This window comes from Mustela erminea, chromosome 17, assembly GCF_009829155.1.
Source record: "Mustela erminea isolate mMusErm1 chromosome 17, mMusErm1.Pri, whole genome shotgun sequence".
Taxonomy (NCBI): Eukaryota; Metazoa; Chordata; class Mammalia; order Carnivora; family Mustelidae; genus Mustela; species Mustela erminea.
Window position 1 is genome coordinate 10,610,265 of NC_045630.1, and position 19,154 is coordinate 10,629,418.

The following is a 19,154-nucleotide window of genomic DNA, read 5'->3' on the forward strand; positions in this document are numbered from 1 at the left end:
CCCCTGCCCCCCAGCCTAGACATACAGACACCTGTAAAAACCAGCTGCAGCACTAACCCTCCCCACCGAGCTTGCCAACAGCACGCCCTGCCCCTGCGTGCTTCTGCAGATCCACCCCCCCACCCCAAACCAGGAGGGCTCAGCAGGAGTTGCCCCAGGCTGCCGGAGGTCCCCTCAACTGCACAAGCAACGCACAGGAGACACCCCTGAAACACCAGGTTCTGCAGAGCAAAGCTGCAAAACAACTATAAAACAAGTAACAAAATGGGCACCTGGGTGGCTCAGTGGGTTAAGCCACTGCCTTCAGCTCGGGTCATGATCTCAGGGTCCTGGGATGGAGTCCCACATCAGGCTCTCTGCTCAGCAGGGAGCCTGCTTCCCTCTCTCTCTCTCTGCCTGCTTCTCTGCCTCCTTGTGATCTCTCTCTGTCAAATAAATAAATAAAATCTTTAAAAAAAAAAAAACAAGTAACAAAATGACAAGAAGTACTTTCCTATCAATAATTCCTATGAATGTAAATGGACTCAGTGCTCCAATCAAAAGAGAAGGGGGTGACAGAATGGATTAAAAAAAATAAGACCCGTCCATATGCTGCTTACAAGAGACTTATTTCAGACCTCAAGACACATGCAGATTCAAAGTGAAGTAATGCATTTAGCATGCAATTGAAAGTGAAAAGAACGCCCAGATAGCAATACTTCTGTCAGACAAAACAGACTTTAAAGATTTTATTTATTTATTTGACAGAGATCACAAGCAAGCAGAGAGGCAGGCAGAGAGAGAGGGAGAAGCAGGCTCCCCACTGAGCAGGGAGCCCAATACAGGGCTCCATCCCAGGACCCCAGGACCGTGACCTGAGCCGAAAGCAGAGGCTTAACCCACTGAGGCACCCAGGTGCCCCAGACTTTAAAACAAAGACTGTAACAAGAGACAAAGAAGGACACCATATAAACATACAGGGAATAATCCAAGAAGAAGAAACAACAATTGTAAACATTTATGCCCCCAACATGGGAGCACCCAATACATAAAGCAGTTGATAACAAACGTGAAGGAAATGGTGGAGAGTAATACAGTAAGGGGTGGGGGGCTGTAACATCTCACTTCCATCAACAGATAAATCATCCAAACAGAAAATCAAGGAAATAGTGGCTCTGAATGACACATCAGACCACATGGATTTAACAGATATATTCAGAACATTCTATCCTAAACCAGCAGAATCCACATTCTTTTCAAGTACACATGGAACATTCTCCCAAACAGATCACATGTTAGGCCACAAAAACAAGTCTCAACAAATTCAGAAAGACTGAAGTCATTCCATGCATCTTCCCCAGCCACAACACCATGAAGTGAGAAATCAACCACAGGGAAAATCTGGAAAGAGAACAAATACACAGAGGTTAAATAACATGCTACTAAACAAGGAAGGGGTCAACCAAGAAATCAAAGAGAGAATTTAAAAAATACATGGAGACAACTGAAAAGGAAGCCAAATGGTGCAAACTCAGGGATGCAGCAAAAGCTGTTGTGGGAGGGAAGCTTATAGCAATACGGGCCCACCTCACGAAGCAAGAAAAAGCTCAAACACACAACCTGACCTTATACCTAAAGAAGCTCCCAAAAGAACTAACCAAAACAAACCAGTAGAAGTAAGGAAATCATAAAGATTAGAGCAGAAATGAATGAAATAGAAACTAAAAAAGGGAATAAAACAGACCAATAAAATCAGGAGCTGTTTTTTGAAAAGATAAACAAAATTGATAAACCTGTAGCCAGACTCATCAGAGAGAGGACTCAAACAAACAAAATCAGAAATGAGAGAAAAGAAATAAAAGTGACTCCACAGAAACACAAAGCATCATAAGAAAATATTATGAAGAATTATGTGCCAACAAACTGGACAACCTAGAAGAAATGGATAAATTCCTAGAAATATATAACCTGCCAAAACTGAATCAGGAAAAGCAGAAAATTTGAATAGACCAATTATCAACAATGCAATTGAATCAGTAATTAAAACACTTCGAACAAACAAAGGTCTAGGACCACAGCCTCACATGTGAATTCTACCAAATATTTAAAGATGAGCTAATACCTATTCTGCTCAAAGTACTCCAAAAATTAGATGAGGAAGAAAAGCTTCCAAATTCATTATATGAGGCCAGCATTACCGTGATACTAAAACCAGATAAAAGACATAACAAAAAAAGAACTATAGACCAATATCTCTCATGAACATAGATGCAAAAATTCTCAACAGCATACTCGCAAGTTGAATCTAACAATACATTAAAAAATCATTCACCATGCAAGTGGTACTCCTGGGATGCAAGTGTGTCTCCCTATTCACAAATCGATCAGTGTGGATACATCACATCCACAAGAAAAAGAGTAAAAACCATATGATTATCTCAATAGAGGCAACAAAAGCATTTGACAAAGTAAAACATCCATTCATGATCAAAACCCTCAACAAAGTAGGTTTAGAGGAAACATACTTCACCATAATAAAAACCATACATGAAAATTGCACAGCTAACATCATACTCAATGGTGGAAAACTGAGGAACAAGACAAGGATGTCCACTTTTGCCATTTGTATGCAGGAGGTCCTAGCCACAGCAATCAGATAAGAAAAAGAAATAAAAGGCATAAATATTGATAAAGAAGGGGTAAAACTTTCACTATTTGCAGATGACATGAGACTATATGTAGAAGACCTTAAAGACTGCACCAAAAACTACTAGAACTGGTAAAAGAGTCCAGTAAGGTTGGAGGATACAAAATCAATATACAGAAATCTGTTGCATTTCTATGCACTAATAATGCAGTCGCAGAAAGAGAAATAAGGAAAGAATCCCATTTATAATTGCACCAAAAATAATAAAACACTTAGGAATAAACTTAACCAAAGAGTTAAAACACCTCTATTCTGAAAACTATAGGACACTGATGAAAGAAATTGAAGATGACACACACAAATGAAAAAGCCATTCCATGCTCATAGGTTGGCAGAACAAGAATACGGTCAAAATGTCTATACTATCCAAAGCAATCTACAGATTTAATGCAGTCCCTATCAAAATACCAACAGCATTTTTTTCTTGACATCACTATGCATCTACTGGATTACAATAATGATTACAAACAAAAGAAAAACTGACAAAATCAAGTGGCAAGCATGTGGAGTAATTGAAATTCTCACTCATTGCCTGTGGGAGTTCAAAGTGGTACAGCTACACTAGAGAACAGTCTGGCAGTTTCTTATAAAGTTAAGCATATATTCACTATGTAGCCCAACCAGCCCACTCCTAGGTATTTACACAGATGAAATGAATAGTTATGTTCTCACAACAACCTGTATGTGAAGGTTTACAGTGGCTGTACTGACAACCACCAACCACTGAGAAAACCGAATGTCCTTCAGCTGGTGAATGGATAAACTGCGGAACAGCCACATAACAGAACACTATATGGCAATAAGAGGGAGCCAAGTACTGAGATTAGAGAGTTGTGTGTGTGTGTAAAACAACGCGGTGCATATTGAATGCGTAATGTTACGTGAAGGAACCCAGAATCGAATGAATGACTGTCCGGATCCACTCATAGGATGTTCTGAACAAAGTAAAGCTGCAGCGACAGAAAGCGCGTCAGAAGTCAGCAGGGGCTGGAAGTGGGGGAACTGGACGTGGGGGAGGAGGCAGACCACAAGGTGGTAGGAAGGAATCTGGTGGGGGGAACGCGACTTTTCTTGGAGTAGTGGTGGTGATTGCAGACGGCATGCATTTTGAAAAGAGTGAATGTTACTGAATGAAAATGAGACTTGAATTTTATTTTATTTTTTAAAAGATTTTATTTATTTATTTGAGAGGAAGAGAGAGAGTGAGAGAGAGCGTGAGCCCAGTGTGGACCCTGAGATCATGACCTGAGCAGAAGGCAGATGCCCAACCGACTGAGCCACCTAGGTGCCGGGCGGGATACTTAAATCTTTAAAAAACAGGAAGAGTCTATTTGCTCTTCCTAAAATGAGAGCGACAGCATAGTGGAGAGGTAAAGACTATGGCCTGCGCAGCTAAGAGCCCCAGTTACGGCATCTGTGAGACAGAAAGAAGGGCGCCGCCCTCCTCGAGTCATGGCGACTGGATGAGACGAGGTGTACGAATCACTCAGCCCAGGACCGAGCATGAGGGACGTGCCCCCAGAGCTCTAGCAGGCATCCTAACATAGAACATTCCCTGAGAAAGGTCACTCCTTCTCCAGCACTTCCTGGACGCTGCGCGCCCCGTGGTGGGCTACGTATGGTGCCTGGGACACGGGAACCCAGACGTCTGTGTCCCAGCCGCTGTCACCAGCCCCCGCTCAGCTCCCTGAGCCAGAGCCTCTTGCAGACCACAAGCTGAAAGAAAAGCGTTTTTGTGCAAGAACTGGAATGGCTGCAAGAGAGAATTCCTGTCACCACAAACTGAGGAGCCACCCTCTTCTTGCCCTGGGGTGGAATTCTGAACGCACCAGAGCACCCCGAAACAGCCCGGGAGCACAGCTGCCTGCTGTCTGGGGAGAAGGCGGGGCTGTGACGAGCCGGCAGCATGTTCCAAGGAGACACAATAGCTGCATTGTTGATGTCCCGGGCCAACTTTGTAGGCCGCAGACCAGGACCATCTCACCTAGCCCAGGAGCCTCTCCCATTCCGTGGTAACACCGCAGATGGCATCGTGTGGTCAGGAAGTCAACCAACTCCTTTCCTCCCTTGAGCGTTCAGTGCAAGCCAGCCCTGAGCTCACCCCAGGGACAGCCTTTCTTCTGTTGTCAGGAGAAGCAAGGCAGAGAGAACACATACTCAGAGTGGGCTTGGACCCCGTGAAATCTGTCTTTGTCTGTCTGTCTGTCTGTCTCTCTCTCTCTCTCTCACACACACACACACACACACCATTCTTCAATCCCTGCCAAATCTTCCTGAAGATAAGGTAATCCGGTTACGACAAAAACATCAGACACAGGGCCCACGCTCCACTTAGGCTGTTAAAACCTATAATATGAAACAACTCAGAGCTGGTTGAGCTCATCGGCCCGCCACAAGGCATTTCTGCTTACAATTAATTTAGCAAAATGGAAGAAGGCAGCAGAAAAAAATCTCGGTTTACTAAATGACCTTTAAGTAATTGCTTGTATTTTAAATAGACTCAAGTTACCATCAACTTCTTCTTGGGCAGAGAACTCTCCTTTCCTTTGACTACAGCTTTAATTCTAACACTGCCTTGATTACTGCTTCAGAGAATCTCCGTTTCTTCCGTGGCTCACTCCTGAGTCTGCTGCCCGCTTACCAGAGTCTAACAGAATAGCCCCGTCGAGGCTCAGCGTCTGCAGGACCTGAGCACAGCACCCCTGGAAGGCGCTCCCCATGTAGGGTGCTGGGCCACTTCCGGCCTCCATAATGCACAATGTCAGGGAGCCTCAGGAGGGACCAAAGAGAGGAAATTCCATGCTACACACGAGGATCTGCAAACACGGGCTGAAATAATTACCAAGGACAATAACTAACAGCTTCATTCCTATGGAAGAGATTAAAAAGGAAATGGAGTTAGCATTGAAGCATCAGGAATGAGAAGCTTACTAGGGCTTCACCCCGGCTTCCTGCCCCCACCCCCAACAGAGCCATTTATTCAATTGCTTCCAGAAGGGATACATTTCCAGAAGGACTCTGCTCAAGTCTCTCTCCACAGAAGGCCCTGTGGTAAAGGATCTGGATCCTTCTGGGGATCTCAGACAGGCTGGTCCTGGGTAAAAGGCGCACATGTACTTGGAAGCCCCCAGCAGAGTGAGATGGTTTATCCTCACCTCTTCTCTGCCTCTAAAGCTTTGAATTCACACTTACAGGCTTGAAAAGCAAATCGCAGACATCCCATCAAGATGCTCTAAGACTTTGAAGTGCTCCCCTCTACCCTAAACCCCACAGCGACGGTGAGTAAAAGAGAAAAAGAGAAGCCAGAAATAGCTTTACTAATTCAAAAACAGGAAAAAACATCTCCCTGGACCAAGAATCAAACAGAAAAGCAAAGCAAGACGCCAAGCTGATGCTGGGGCCTCCTCCGCTCTGGAGGCAGCAGCAGCAGGAGCGCCCTCCGTTCCCGTGGTTAGAATGGACTAGAAAGGCTTCCCACGAGAAAGGCGAGAGGCTTTAAGCCAGCGGATGAGCTATCTGTTAATAGAAAGAGGCAGAAGACACAGGGCTGATGACCTTTTCCCTTAGGCTAAGTATATATAGAAGCTCTGGGCCTGGAAAGGTCAGAAGACACACTTCTAGGTACAGAGCACCAAGATGCCCATCGCCTAAGTAACCGTGTCCGCAGAGCCCCGACACCACTGCGGCCCACTGGTTCCAAATGCCATGACTCTGAGGGGGCTGGGAGAGGCCAGTGCATGGCCAGCAGAGAGAGGGGATGCGCAGAGAAGCAGAGAAAGGAGCAAAACCAAAATACTTCCCACACGAAACGAGCTTGTGTTATCAAATTCCAAACCACTTCGTGAAATGTGATGCTAAGAAAGATAACCAACAAAAATCAAAGATCAATGAAATAATACATTATATGTTAATTTTTTTAAAAAAATTAAAAAAAATCAAAGATCAGAACATGAGTTCACTCCAGTGGATAAGCTGTGGCTCTGACTGGCCAAGACTCTTGGGGGAGTGATGGAGATGCTCAACAAGGTAACCAACACAGGAGGATTCGGGAGGAGAGAGTACGAAGGTGTGAAGCAGGGATAGGGAGAAATAAAACATGAACTGGGAGATACGGGGAAAAACCAAACTTGAGATCCTAAGAATGAAAAATAGTCCTCAAAGCAACCCAGTAGCAAACGACATCCCTAGCATGTGATTTAAGGGAGCTTTAGCTCTAGAAACATGAAATAAATGCCAGAAGCCGAAAGGGAGTCATCTTGGGAGCAGGAGAGGGAAAGTGTTTTGTTTTGTTTTTTTAAGATTTTATTTATTTATTTGACAGAGGGAGAGAGATCACAAGTAGGCAGAGAGGCAGGCAGAGAGAGAGGAGGAAGCAGGCTCCCCGCCGAGCAGAGAGCCCTAACGTGGGGCTTGATCCCAGGACCCTGGGATCATGACCTGAGCTGAAGGCAGAGGCTCAACCCACTGAGCCACCCAGGTGCCCCGGGAAAGTGTTTTGAACTGGCTTCTAGCACTTTGAGTTTTCAAATTGTATGCACGTATCACTTACATAAAAACTAAAATAACTGAAAAGACAGCAAGAAATACCATTAACGAAGGATCATCTGAAGGATATGCTGTCCTTGCTTCCCTCTGTATAGTGTAAATTTTATTCTCAGAAGGGAGCAAACCATCTGGGAGATAGGAAACAAGAGTAGATCAATTTTAACACTTTGTATTACTTCTTTCATTAAATTATAATTTGAAATTGTGTCTATCAGCCACATTGAAGAATATAATAAAAAATCAGCTATTTTAATAATTGTGGAAGTCTGCTAAGGACATTACCAGGGAACTGTGTGGGACCCTCTGGAGTGGCTCTGGCCTCAGTACTGGGAAAAACTGGGCTTCAGCCGAGGAACCTTGTGTGTCCAGCCTCATGGCTACTGTAAATTCTGAAATCAGTCCTTTAGCTTTGGCTGCTGGGACATTTAGAGTAATTTGTGATTGGTTTCTGGTCACTTTAGAGGATCCAACAGAATGCCTTTGGGGCACTGACTTGCTTTTGTCTCATTTCCTGTCACTCTTATTTCACAAATTAACGTAAGATTTACAGCCAGTTTAGCATACACACTCATCTGCCTACATTTACATATTTACACTGATATGCAGAGAGATGTGTATGGATGTGTGCCTGGAAGCCCATCAGAGGCTTCTGAGTGGTGGGAGGGTGTGATGAGACAGAACTCACTGGGGAAGGAAGAGAAAGGAAGGGAAACACAGTAGGTTGGCCTTTGGGGTCATGGCCTTGAATGCCAAGCTGAGTCTGAAGTTTTATCCTGAAGATTAAAGCCAATGACCAATGTTTTCCAAAATTCCGAGTAAAGCAGTGACATGGAAACTGCGGTGGTTCAGAAAACTTACTGTAGGACAGGGTGCAGGACGAATGACCGAGGGGACATGGAGGGCCAGGGGCTATTTCAATAATCCAGGAGTGAGGTGAGGCAGCGGCGTTACTAGTAAATGGACGGACACCGTGTTTCAGAAGAAGGATCAGACGTAACAGGCTTTAGGAAAGAAAAAGTGACATGGGCAGGAAACACAGCTTTTTTTGCCATAAAGCAGGTGACATCCAAGGAAGCACGCTGCATACCAGCCACAAACTTACAGAAACCATCAGTGCCTGTGGGTCTGTTACTCTGCTTCTGTGACCTAGGATTCTGACTTGTGCAAACCACAGGAGAAGTCAAATGGTTCTGAAACCTCCCTTAGAAGGTAAGTTCTATTCCTTCCAGCAATTAAGCTGCTGATGACTAGAAATGACACGTAGCTCCACACGTGCCAATTACAGCCGCTCTGAAAGGCCTCCTGCCTTCCTGAAGCCGGACAGCACATGGGTCCAGCAACATGCAGACGGCACCCTGATAAATACCACTTGACCCGAAACCCTGCTGAGATGAATTTCTCAGGGTCCAAAAAAAAGCAGAAAAGTAATGTTGAAAACTTTAAACCTTGGAACCAAAGTAAATTCAATTTTGACTTCAGTAGTTTCGAATTTGTAATCTTTGGGGGATGCACTTAAGCTGGCTTCATACCGGTCTTTGTCAAAGCAAATCAGTGATACGGAGATTTCAGGAGGAACACTTACATCACTAAACAGAATAAAATTCTCGGGTAAGGGACGCCTGGGTGGCTCAGTGGGTTAAGCAGCTGCCTTCGGCTCAGGTCATGATCCCAGCGTCCTGGGATCGAGTCCCGCATCGGGCTCCTTGCTCCGCAGGGAGCCTGCTTCTCCCTCTGACTCTGCCTTCCACTCTGTCTGCCTGTGCTCACTCTCGCTCTCTCTCTCTCTTACAAATAAATAAATAAAATCTTTAAAAAAAAAAATTCTCGGGTAAATAGAAACTTGGAAACAAAACTGACGAGCTGACTGAGATCACATCTGTAGTCTCACCTCAGGGTATATACCCCACTCGCTTCTCCTAGGGAACATTTAGAGAAATGTGGGTAACAGAGCTGGGAGGGGCCTTAAGGGCGTCCACTTTAATTGCGGGTGTTAGACACCGCGTTTGTCTTTCTCTGTCCGACTTATTTCAGTTACCATAATGCCCCCAAGGTCCATCCATGTTCTTACAAACGGCCCGATGCCATTGTCTTCAAGGGCCGAACAGTCATCCAGTGTATATACACCACGTTTTCCTGAAGATTCATCCATGGTTGGACACTGAAAATTGTTTCCATGTCTTGTTTATTGTAGACAACGCTGCGATGAACGTGAGGATGCGGCTATCCGTTCAAATTAGTGTTTTCATTTCCTTTAGTTAAATACCCAGAAGCGGAACTTCTGGATTATATGGTTGTTCTAGTTTTAATTTTTTGAGGGACATCCGTAATGTCTCCCACGGTGGCTGCACCAGTTTGCGTTCCCACCAACACGTCCCACACAAGCCTTCCCTTTTCTCCACAACCTCACCAACACCTGTTATTTATCTTTCTGAGTCTAGCCGTGCTGACAGGGGCGAAGAGATACCGATGGCCAACGGGCACATGAAAAGATGCTCAATGACGGTCTGGGGAGAAATCCCAGCGGATCCCCTATAATCCCGGCACAAGTGGCTGTCGCAAAGGGCTAACGCAAAGGGCTAATTCTTGGGCAGGAATTAGCAGCGGGTCCAACTTTTCCCGTTTCGTGCATTTATTTCTTTTTCACTAAAAACTAACTGTGTTCACTGATTCCGGCCTCGGTAGAATGAGCACAAGGTCCCTGAGCTCCTGCAGTGAGAACCGCAGCCTCTCTCCATTGATGTTGACCCCAGAGACCGCAGGGGACTGTACGGTTGAGAGGGAGGAGGACTAGATTCCGTCTCAAGATCTAAGTTTGAGACTTGGTTTTGCCACGTTTTCTTCACCCTCTCCTAAAGGCACACCTCTGAACCTCTCTGAGTTGCATTTCCTAATTCACAATTATTGAGTTAAATGACAGTGATTATAAAAGACTTCCCACAAACACAAAACACTCTACAAAAGTAAGATTTATTCAGATAACTCAATTGTGTGCAAACTAAAAGTCAATAGATTTGATGTGAGGAAAGCACATGAATAAAAGGAGAAAAGTTCTTTTTTTTTTTTTTTTTAACCTAAGTTCATTCATTGTCTTTATAGCTTTTATTTTGGCTTTTCTTTCTCAGAGAGTAAAAGTTGCTAGAGATAAGTGATCTCTCTCTGCTATGAGCATTATAGCAAAAAGGCTTACAGACCAAATTTTAAGGAAATAACAAACTAGAACAACTCACGAATTGAGTAGCAGCTTCACAGCCATAACGTACCCCAGCACCCAGCTGTATGCTCTAACAGCGTGTAGGCCTTCAGGGTCCTTTTCGTTATATGTTTAATGCCTAGATTCCCTCCAGAATCAAGTTCCATAGATCCCTACCTGAGATTAAACCTCTCACCGCTTCGTGGGTGCTAGAAGTTCAAGGAGATAAAACACATGTCCCACCACGCATTCTTTTTATCCAGCTCCGTTTCCCACTCTGCCCTGAGAGTCATTTCCTTGAGGATTAATAAAAGAAAAGCAGAATTCTCTGAGAGGTCACTGGGATCCTGCCTGTGAGATGCTCCAAGCTGGGCCCCCCCACACCCTGCCACGTACCTTGTCTTGGGTTTGGCATCGGAAACAGTCACATTCGAAACAGTATTGGTCCCTCAGCTGCTTGCGGCGCTCCTCACTGGTCATCAGCATGTCCAGGTAGCAGATGGTGAGCTGGGGGGGGGGGGGTTGCACAGAGGACAGGGTCACGTGGCTGCGGTGCTCAGCATCTCTAACACGTGCTTACATCACTGCTGATTATTTAAGCAGAACACATTTTGAACACACCAAAAAGCACAAAAAGTAAAGAGACTACTTACAATCTACGCAAATAATCACATGTAAAATTTTAATGCATTTCCTTCGGGTATTGTTGTGTGGTGAGCACCTGTATATTATACACTTACTTTAAAGACCCAGACTCCTGATCACTATACACTTGGACACCTCGTCTCTGAGCCACCAAATAAGAGACTATTGAGAGCTGGTGTGTGTCGGGTAGTAAACGCTATAACCATTTGCGATCAGAGAAGCCAGATCAATTCTGGCCACCAAAGGGGAGGCAGGTGACGTACCCAGGTGTTCTTAAATCCTAATCAGTCCTGCAGCCTCATGGAATCTGAAGTCAACCAAATTTGGTGGCTTTGAAGTCAGGAGACCGTTTTACTTGTGACTACATAGATTTAAAAAAAAAAAAAGAAGGAGAACTAATGTCAGAACGGGATCCTAGATGGAAACCCCTAAGTTGACCTCCTTGGGCCTTCAACAGTGGTTATGTTGTCTTGAATGGTGAAAGGTCAGGTTTCCCTGTCGCTGTCAAGCTTCACTTGGAGACATGGGTCTTTGGGTAACATTGTGATGTTCACACATTCCACACTCGACCAGGCTAATTCAACATACACAAAATGGCCCCCCTGATCCCTTGGCCTGTTCCATTCCTGATGGACCTGTCCCAGTCCAAGCTGAGAGCAATGCGGCTTTCATGTCCTTCAAGCAGAAAGTTCAAAGTCATCCTTGACTTCATTCTCCCTTTCCAATTCTCGCCCAATCCACCAGGAAATTCTGTGCACTCACGTTAAAAATATAGCCAGAATCTATCACTTTCTACCTCTCCCAATGTAACTGTCCTGGTCTGAGTTGCCTTCCTCTCTTGCCCATAAAACAAGCAAGTCTCACAGCCTGTCTCCCTGCCTCCCCTGTCCCTCCCGCACGACACCCTCTAGGCGGTGATTCTCCATGATTTTCTTTAAACCTAAGACAGATTGTTAAGACAGATCAGCTCTTCGCTGTGTTCAAAATGCTCCAAAGGACCCTGCTTTTGCTTACGGGCCACATCCTGACAAGGGGTCGCCACAGCGCAACTCAGCATGTGGTTCCAGGGGCTGTGTCACCAGTCCACAGTAATGTCAGAAAACAAACGCAAAGGAATGTTTAGAAGCTTCTACAGGAATCTGGTAAGATACTTTATATGACTCTAATAATAAAACACTGGGCTCTTAGCGTCTATGTTTTTAAATTTTCATTTTTCCAATAATTTAATTTCATGAAATTTTACAAAAATATTAGTCTGCAATGGATGAAGGCTAAGAATAATTATAACGATAATCTCAACAACAATCACCACCAGCCCAGTTCCCTCTCTAATAAGCACCAACTCCCCACCAGCCCTCGGTTCTCCTGTCCCCATGCACCCACACCCCCACGCCCATCCACCACACTGGCTGTGTCCCCTGTGGTGCTCCCAGAACCCACAATGGGGCCCCCTCACTTGTGCTGGGTTTCCGTCAATCTTGCTTCCTCCCTGGAGTCTGCCCACCCGACGCTCCCCCCCTCGGGTCCCCTCGTCCCCTCACACTTTTCTCCTTTTCTCAGTAACAGGTGTCCACTTGTCACATACTATGTACAATACTTCTGTATTCATTTTTATGTGTAGAAAGTAATCTTGGGGGTGTGTGTGGCGGGTGGAAGTGGAGGTGCCGCAGGAGAGGACAGCAGCAGGACCGGGTGACCAAAGCTCCAGAGAGCGAAAATTCCCAGGTGCTTTTTCTTAGATGTAAAGTTTTAAGACTTAAAAGACTTAAAAGAAAGCACTTTGTGTCTACAAAGCACATCTTACATCCTGGAAAGCATGGTAGAGCACAGAAGGCCATGGTCTTTGACAGAAAACATAGCTTCGGGAGGGCCACAGTGGAAAGGAGGCCTGGTCAGCCAGCCAGAGCGGTCTCACCCACCATGGCTGTCCCCAGGGTGACAGGAGCCACAGCTGGGTCTGGCTGGCTGGCTCTCTCTAGACCCTTCCCACGTTAGGCAACTATAACACGCCACTCTGAAACACAGAAACAAGAGTATCTAGCCTCCGGAAGTATAGACGCTGGTGTCACTGAACACCTAGGACGTGCCAGGCACTCACGGAGCAAGGCAGCACGCGACAACATGCGACAATGTGGGTGGATTTGCACATCCACATCAAGCCGGATAGTCTTTCTGCAACACAGCTGCTTCTCATCCTTCTGGGGGCTGAATGGAGACTCACTTCTTGGGGGGCTGCACCAACACTGACCCTAAAACGCATAAGCCTGTGCGACACAGTGTTCGATGACAACGGGACTCCTTCGGAATGGAGTCCCTTTTTTTGCTTTGTGATCTGAAGCCAGAGCAGCAGGCAAGTTCCTCTTGTTTATAGACAACACTATGTACCAAATTCCGAATAACCAATTCTGAAACGGCCTTGTGTTTCTGTCTGGGGCAACACAGGCATTCGTCTTGTCTCGGCAGCCTCTGAGGGCCCTCGATTCCTAAAATGAGTTGACGCTAAAACGAACTGAACTCCGTGCTCCCTCTTGGGTTGGCTCTGGGACTCTCCTTACTCCAGCCCGACGGCAGTCATCAGCCCCCGCCATCAGATCTGATCAACTGGCAGTAGTTACTGCGTCAGTACGACGTGCCCTGTGTGAGGCCAACAAATCCGGGGCCAGAGAAAGAAGTCTGGCTAACCCAAGACTGAATTACACGGGCCAAAACTCATGAGTGATCATGCCAGCCAGTGAACAGCCAATATGACACTAGTTATCTCATTTAACCCCACTACACAGACTCTGACGGAGTCCATCCCTACCCCGTTACTGCCCGTGACCACTACCTGCACTGGGCTATGGCTTCCTAATGCGCCTCCCCACCGCCTGTGGTCTAGCTCTCATGCTTGAAACTCCTCTGAGAGATCTTCCTAAAACTCACATCTCATCACGTCATTTCCCTATGGGAAGATTTTTTATTTATTTATTTTATTTTATTATTTATTTATTTATTTATTTATTTATTTATTTATTTGACAGAAAGAGATCGCAAGTAGGCAGAGAGCCAGGCAGAGACAGAGGGGGAATTTCATTTCTGGAATCTCTGCTGAGCAGAGAGCCTGACATGGAGCTCGATCCCAGGACCCTGAGATCATGACCTGAGCCGAAGGCAGTGGCTTAACTTGCAGAGCCACCCAAGTGACCCCACGTGACGATTTTTGATGACTTCTTGCTGCCTGGGGGGTAAGGCACACAAAGGCTTCCCCACTGATCTTCTGTCTGCCTTTCTAGCCTGGATATCTCTCTGGTCACTTTCCAGTCTTCACGGTTATATACCCTGCAAAGCCTCGGAAACAGTGTGGGTCCTGAGCACCCCTGCCCCTGGCTCTGCCAGCCTATGCTTGCCCAGCACCATCGGCTTCTTCTGAGTGCTCTCAGCCCGCAAGCTTGACTCAAACATGCCACTTCCCGCGAAGACTGCCCCATCCCCCCCCTTTGTGCCTCCTCCATGTTCCTCCAAGTTCACAAAAGACTCTGTGTCAAAACTAAGGGTCTCAATGGCAAAACATTTTTATGCATATTTTCGGGGGGGGAAGCACCATAGGTTACTAATGGGCAATGACACTGAAATCATTTTATCAGCCAAAGATAAAAAACCTTTCTTGAAGACTCGCTGCTTCACCACTTTTACTTAAGAATCTGCTCACTACGCGTAGGGCTCATTTAGCAGGAACGTAAATGTGAAACTTGCCATTGATCAGTGGATGCTTTAATGGCATAGAACAAAATCGCATTAAAATATTAATGCCACTGACCATTGCTTTGCCATTTTAGAGCAGCTTTTATGGGAAATGCAGTAAATCACTTGCAACATTAGAGTGAGATGATGAAAGGTATCTGCTGGATATGGATATGCTGCTTACTTGAAAATTTCAAGGCAAAGGAATCCCTTTTCCATGAAGTCCATCTTTTCATTAAGTACAAAAGAGTGGATAAGAAGACCAAATTAAAATTAGACTTCGTTTTCATTTCTGGAATCACACGGTGACAATTACGAATTTTTCTGCGGGTACTGGCTCTGAACGGAAAACAAGACAGCAGGTCTCACTTATCTTTCAAATCACACCTGCCTGCTAGGCTTTCTCCTCTCGTTGTCACACCCTTGTGCTCCGTCATTAGCAAATCAGGCTAATTTTAGCTGCTTCTTCAGATCCCCCGTCATGAGCTGCCACCTGAATTCCTCCTGACTTCGGGGTGCCACTGTCACCTCTTGCTTGGATTACTGCATCAGCCTGACCCTCACTGACCCACACTTGCTTACACACGGAAAATCTGAACATAGACTGCTGCTTCAGTGGCACCCCATTGCCTGTCCCCAACCCCTTCACGAACATCTACTGAGTGCCTCCCATAGACCAGACATGGCAGGAGTTCCTTGATAAAGCCCCCAAAGGGTCCTACAATCTCGTCCGGCCCCTGCATATTCCTTCCTCAGCTGGTCACATTCAAAGTCTCCAGTCTATTGATTAGAACACTTCCTGCTCCTTGAAATCATTATTCTGTCCCTTGCCTCTGTGTCTTTGTCTAGAACGCCTTCCTGTCTCAGCCAACTGGAACTCTATGGATCCTTTGAGAGTCCAAGTCACTTCTCTGGAAGCCTTTCTTACCCCCTCCCTACCCGGGGCCCTTCCACTACTTGGGTGCCCCGATCCGAATGTCTATAAAGCCCCGTGTACTTTATCCTACTATACTTTTCCTATTGTTACTACTTTCTGTTCTGTGCCAGTTTTCTTGTTTATACCTTAAGCTCCTGAAGGCAAGGCTAGGTCTTACTCATCTTTGTATTCCCAATGCCCACCCCAGGACACAACACCCAATTAAGTAGTCAAATGAGTTTGCACATAACTAAAGAGGTCTGAGGGAAGAAACAGACTGTCTTAATCTCACAACAATTTAAATTAAAACTGATAGGACAGATGCTGTTATGCTCAGTTTGTGCAAATCACATTTCTCGAAGTTGATACGGCTCCAGAGGTAGCATCTGTAAGAGCTACAGCCTCTTCTCACCAAGAATTCCCAGGAGGGTGGTCCAGACTGTCCAGCTTTCTCCCCTGATCCACATTTTAGAACACTGTCAGCAGATAATACGCATTTCATGGTTTACCCAAACCCTGGAAAGGCAGCCGTTAGCAATCCAGCATGAGGGCCATCCCTCAAACCTTACTATAAACCTGTCTGTAGCAGGTACTAGATGAGGAGACAAAAATCCCAAAGCAAAACCAAACCAAACCAACTAACCCAAACCAAACCGACAGACCCAACAACTCAGCATTGCCGTGGAAATCCTGAAGTAGCAATGTGTAGCAGACAGTGCTGGTTTGAAGGGAAGGTTCTGAAAGCGGTCCATGGAGTGGCTTCATGTGTAGAGAAACAAAGGGTAGGAAATTTCCACGGTGACTTCTACTCTGGAAACTTCGTAAATCCCCAGCTCTCCTGGGCTGAGGTCCGAAATGTTCTCATCTTACTGGCAACGGCTAGCTCTTGTGTTACTTTCTTTCTGGGGCCCAAGGGACACACCTGGAGATTAGAAGTAGTTTTAAAAATGGCTCTAACATTCAATTCCACCTCTGTTTTGCCTTCAGCAAGCCTTATTCACTCACTCAACAGACACAGAGTAAGGATTTTCTCTACAAGAAGCACTATGCAGTGTTCGCTCATGGAGCCTATATTCTGGGACTCACATCCCAGGGAGAACAAGCTAGCACTGGGGGCTCACTGACAAGCAGTAAAGCCAAGATGCAAAGCTGATGCTATGAAACTGCCAAAAGCTTCCAAATTTACTTCCTTGTTCTGTTGATCTAAAGCAAATATTTGCACAGTAAAAAGAAACTGCCCTTTTAATCAACCTCAAAATGTTTTTTCTCCTGGTTCCCCCTCCGCCCCACGTCTGCCCCAAGGGCCCAGTTTGAAATGTGCAGGAGGAGTGTCGGCGGTGGGGATGGGGCGCTACAGGCATCAGTGGACTCAGGACAGCAGCCTTCAGCAACGCACGCATCCTACACAACGAGCTGCTGATCCATCCGGAATGCCAACGGTTCCCTGGGTGATAAGCAATCCTGGTCTTTATGGAAGCTCACTTGAATGGAAGTCAAGTCAACAGGGAGCCATGGATGCCTCCTGGGGATAAGGCCAAGTACCGGGTACTGAAGAAGATACGAAAGTAAGACACAACGGCCTGCCCTCATGGAGCCTATGGCCCAACAGAGAGGTCATCAGAAGAGCCAGAGGAGATCTCAAAGCAAAAGACATTTCCTGGGAAATCGGGAAGACATTTATAGAGAGATGATGTTTGAAAGGACTCGGAAAGGTGTGTAACATTAACACAGGAACATGCGGGAAGGGCAACAATTGTGCAGGCGAAATGTCACCCACCAAAACATGCACGATGGGGTGGTAAAAATTTTATTTTCTGGAAAAAAAAAAATCAAGCTCATAGACATAGAGAACAGATCGGTTGATGCCAGAAGTGGGACAGGGGTGCCAAATGGGTGAAGTGGGTCAAAGAGAACCAAGTTCCCATGATAAAGTCCGTACAGCATGGGAACTACAGGCAACAATACTGCAAAGCCTATTTGAAAGTCACTAAGGAGTAAATCTTAGGAGTTCTCAAGAGAAAGAAGAGAAAACATTTCTGTAACTATGTTTGGTGATGGATGTTCACTGGAACTACCGTGGTGATCATTTCACAACATAGACAAACATCAAATCATCGTGGGATACTCCGGAAACATACAGAATGTCGTATGGCAATTACACCTCAATTAAACAAAATTATCTTCCGAACAAGATGGTCTGAAGGACTTAGGGAAGGAACCCTCCCTTTGTTGGGAAGATGCTTTGGTAAGTATCATGCGGGAACGGATCTGAGTCTGCAGGGCCTCATGCTGAGCACAATTATTCTGTGTCGAGCAAGAGGAAGGGTTTGCTTGTTGTTCCAGAGATGGAAGGGAAAGGACGTGAAAAAAGTGAAATCAGCACCAAGAAACAAGACTTTTTTCCAACTAAATGAAAACCAACCAAGGAAAAGAATGGGCAGCCAAGCCTAGAAAAGCAGGCATAGGAAAATCTCTTTGTTGTTCCTGAAAATTCTGACTGTTCCTAATAGTTTTTCTGTTTACCTCTCCAGTTATTGTTTTGTTTTGTTTTGTTTTTTAATTTAGTAAATCATCGTCCCATTGGCAGCAGCGACACTGTCTCTGCGGACAGTCAGCCCTCAGCTCCGCACTAAAGCTGTTGCAAATGGACGGTGCCCCCCTTCCTACCTGCCTTGAAGTCACATGTGGCCCTAGAATAAAAAACATCACTCTCCATCTCATTGACAGATAGCCCAGTGTACTGAGCACAGGGGCCCTAAAAAAGGGAAATCCAGTAAATGGCTGTACAGGAGACAGCTTATTCAGTTGCAAATCAGATTGGAGGGAATCTTCTCGAAGCCAAATCCCTGTCTACATAAAATATGGTGCCCCCGAGTTTAGGTTTTATTGGCCGAGTGTTGCATAAATGCCATAAAAGCTTATGATACTCTGCTTTCCTTGCAATAAATACCCACTTTAGCAAATTGGAAGGTGGAAGGAAACTAGGTCCTAAAAAGCGTAAATACCTATAAGCCCACATTCGGGGTGGTGGGTGTACAAATCCTGGGGGCTTCCGGGGGCAGCTCATCCCCAGCTGCCCTGTGAGACCTGGAGCTTCGGAGAAGGCTCTTCTTCCCAAGAGGCCGGTGTGGCAGGTTACAACCCTGGAGGGTCAAGGCTAAGTCACTGCTGGAGGCTACACTCCCTGGCCTCTCTTCCCTTCACATTTTTGCTGAACAATCACACAGAGACAGTCGCGAGGTCCGCAAAGGCCCCATGACCATGTGAATGAGTCAATCTTGTTTGCTTTCTAGCAAATGAAGATACATATGAGTCACCCACAAAATGGGACAGTAGCCCTGGGGGTAAGCAAACCCTTGGGATCCCATTTACAAGCTGGGCTGTACTCCTGCCCAGGGAAGGATAAGCACGAGCTGGGATGTGAGGGTCTGGTGGACTGTTGCCTGCACTGA

The 19,154-nt window shown here is 45.7% G+C and overlaps 1 protein-coding gene across 2 annotated transcripts in view; it reads right to left on the reverse strand.

The window, feature by feature from the left end:
• Window positions 1-19,154, reverse strand: part of SMYD3 (SET and MYND domain containing 3) — a 709,956-nt gene that overhangs the window by 130,423 nt on the left and 560,379 nt on the right. The window contains exon 8 of one of the 2 annotated variants that reach the window (XM_032317687.1): window positions 10,818-10,928. The exons of the other annotated variant lie outside the window; for it this stretch is intronic. Coding sequence (XP_032173578.1) covers window positions 10,818-10,928 — 111 coding nt within the window. The remainder of the gene's footprint in view (window positions 1-10,817; window positions 10,929-19,154) is intronic. 2 annotated transcript variants of the gene reach the window in all.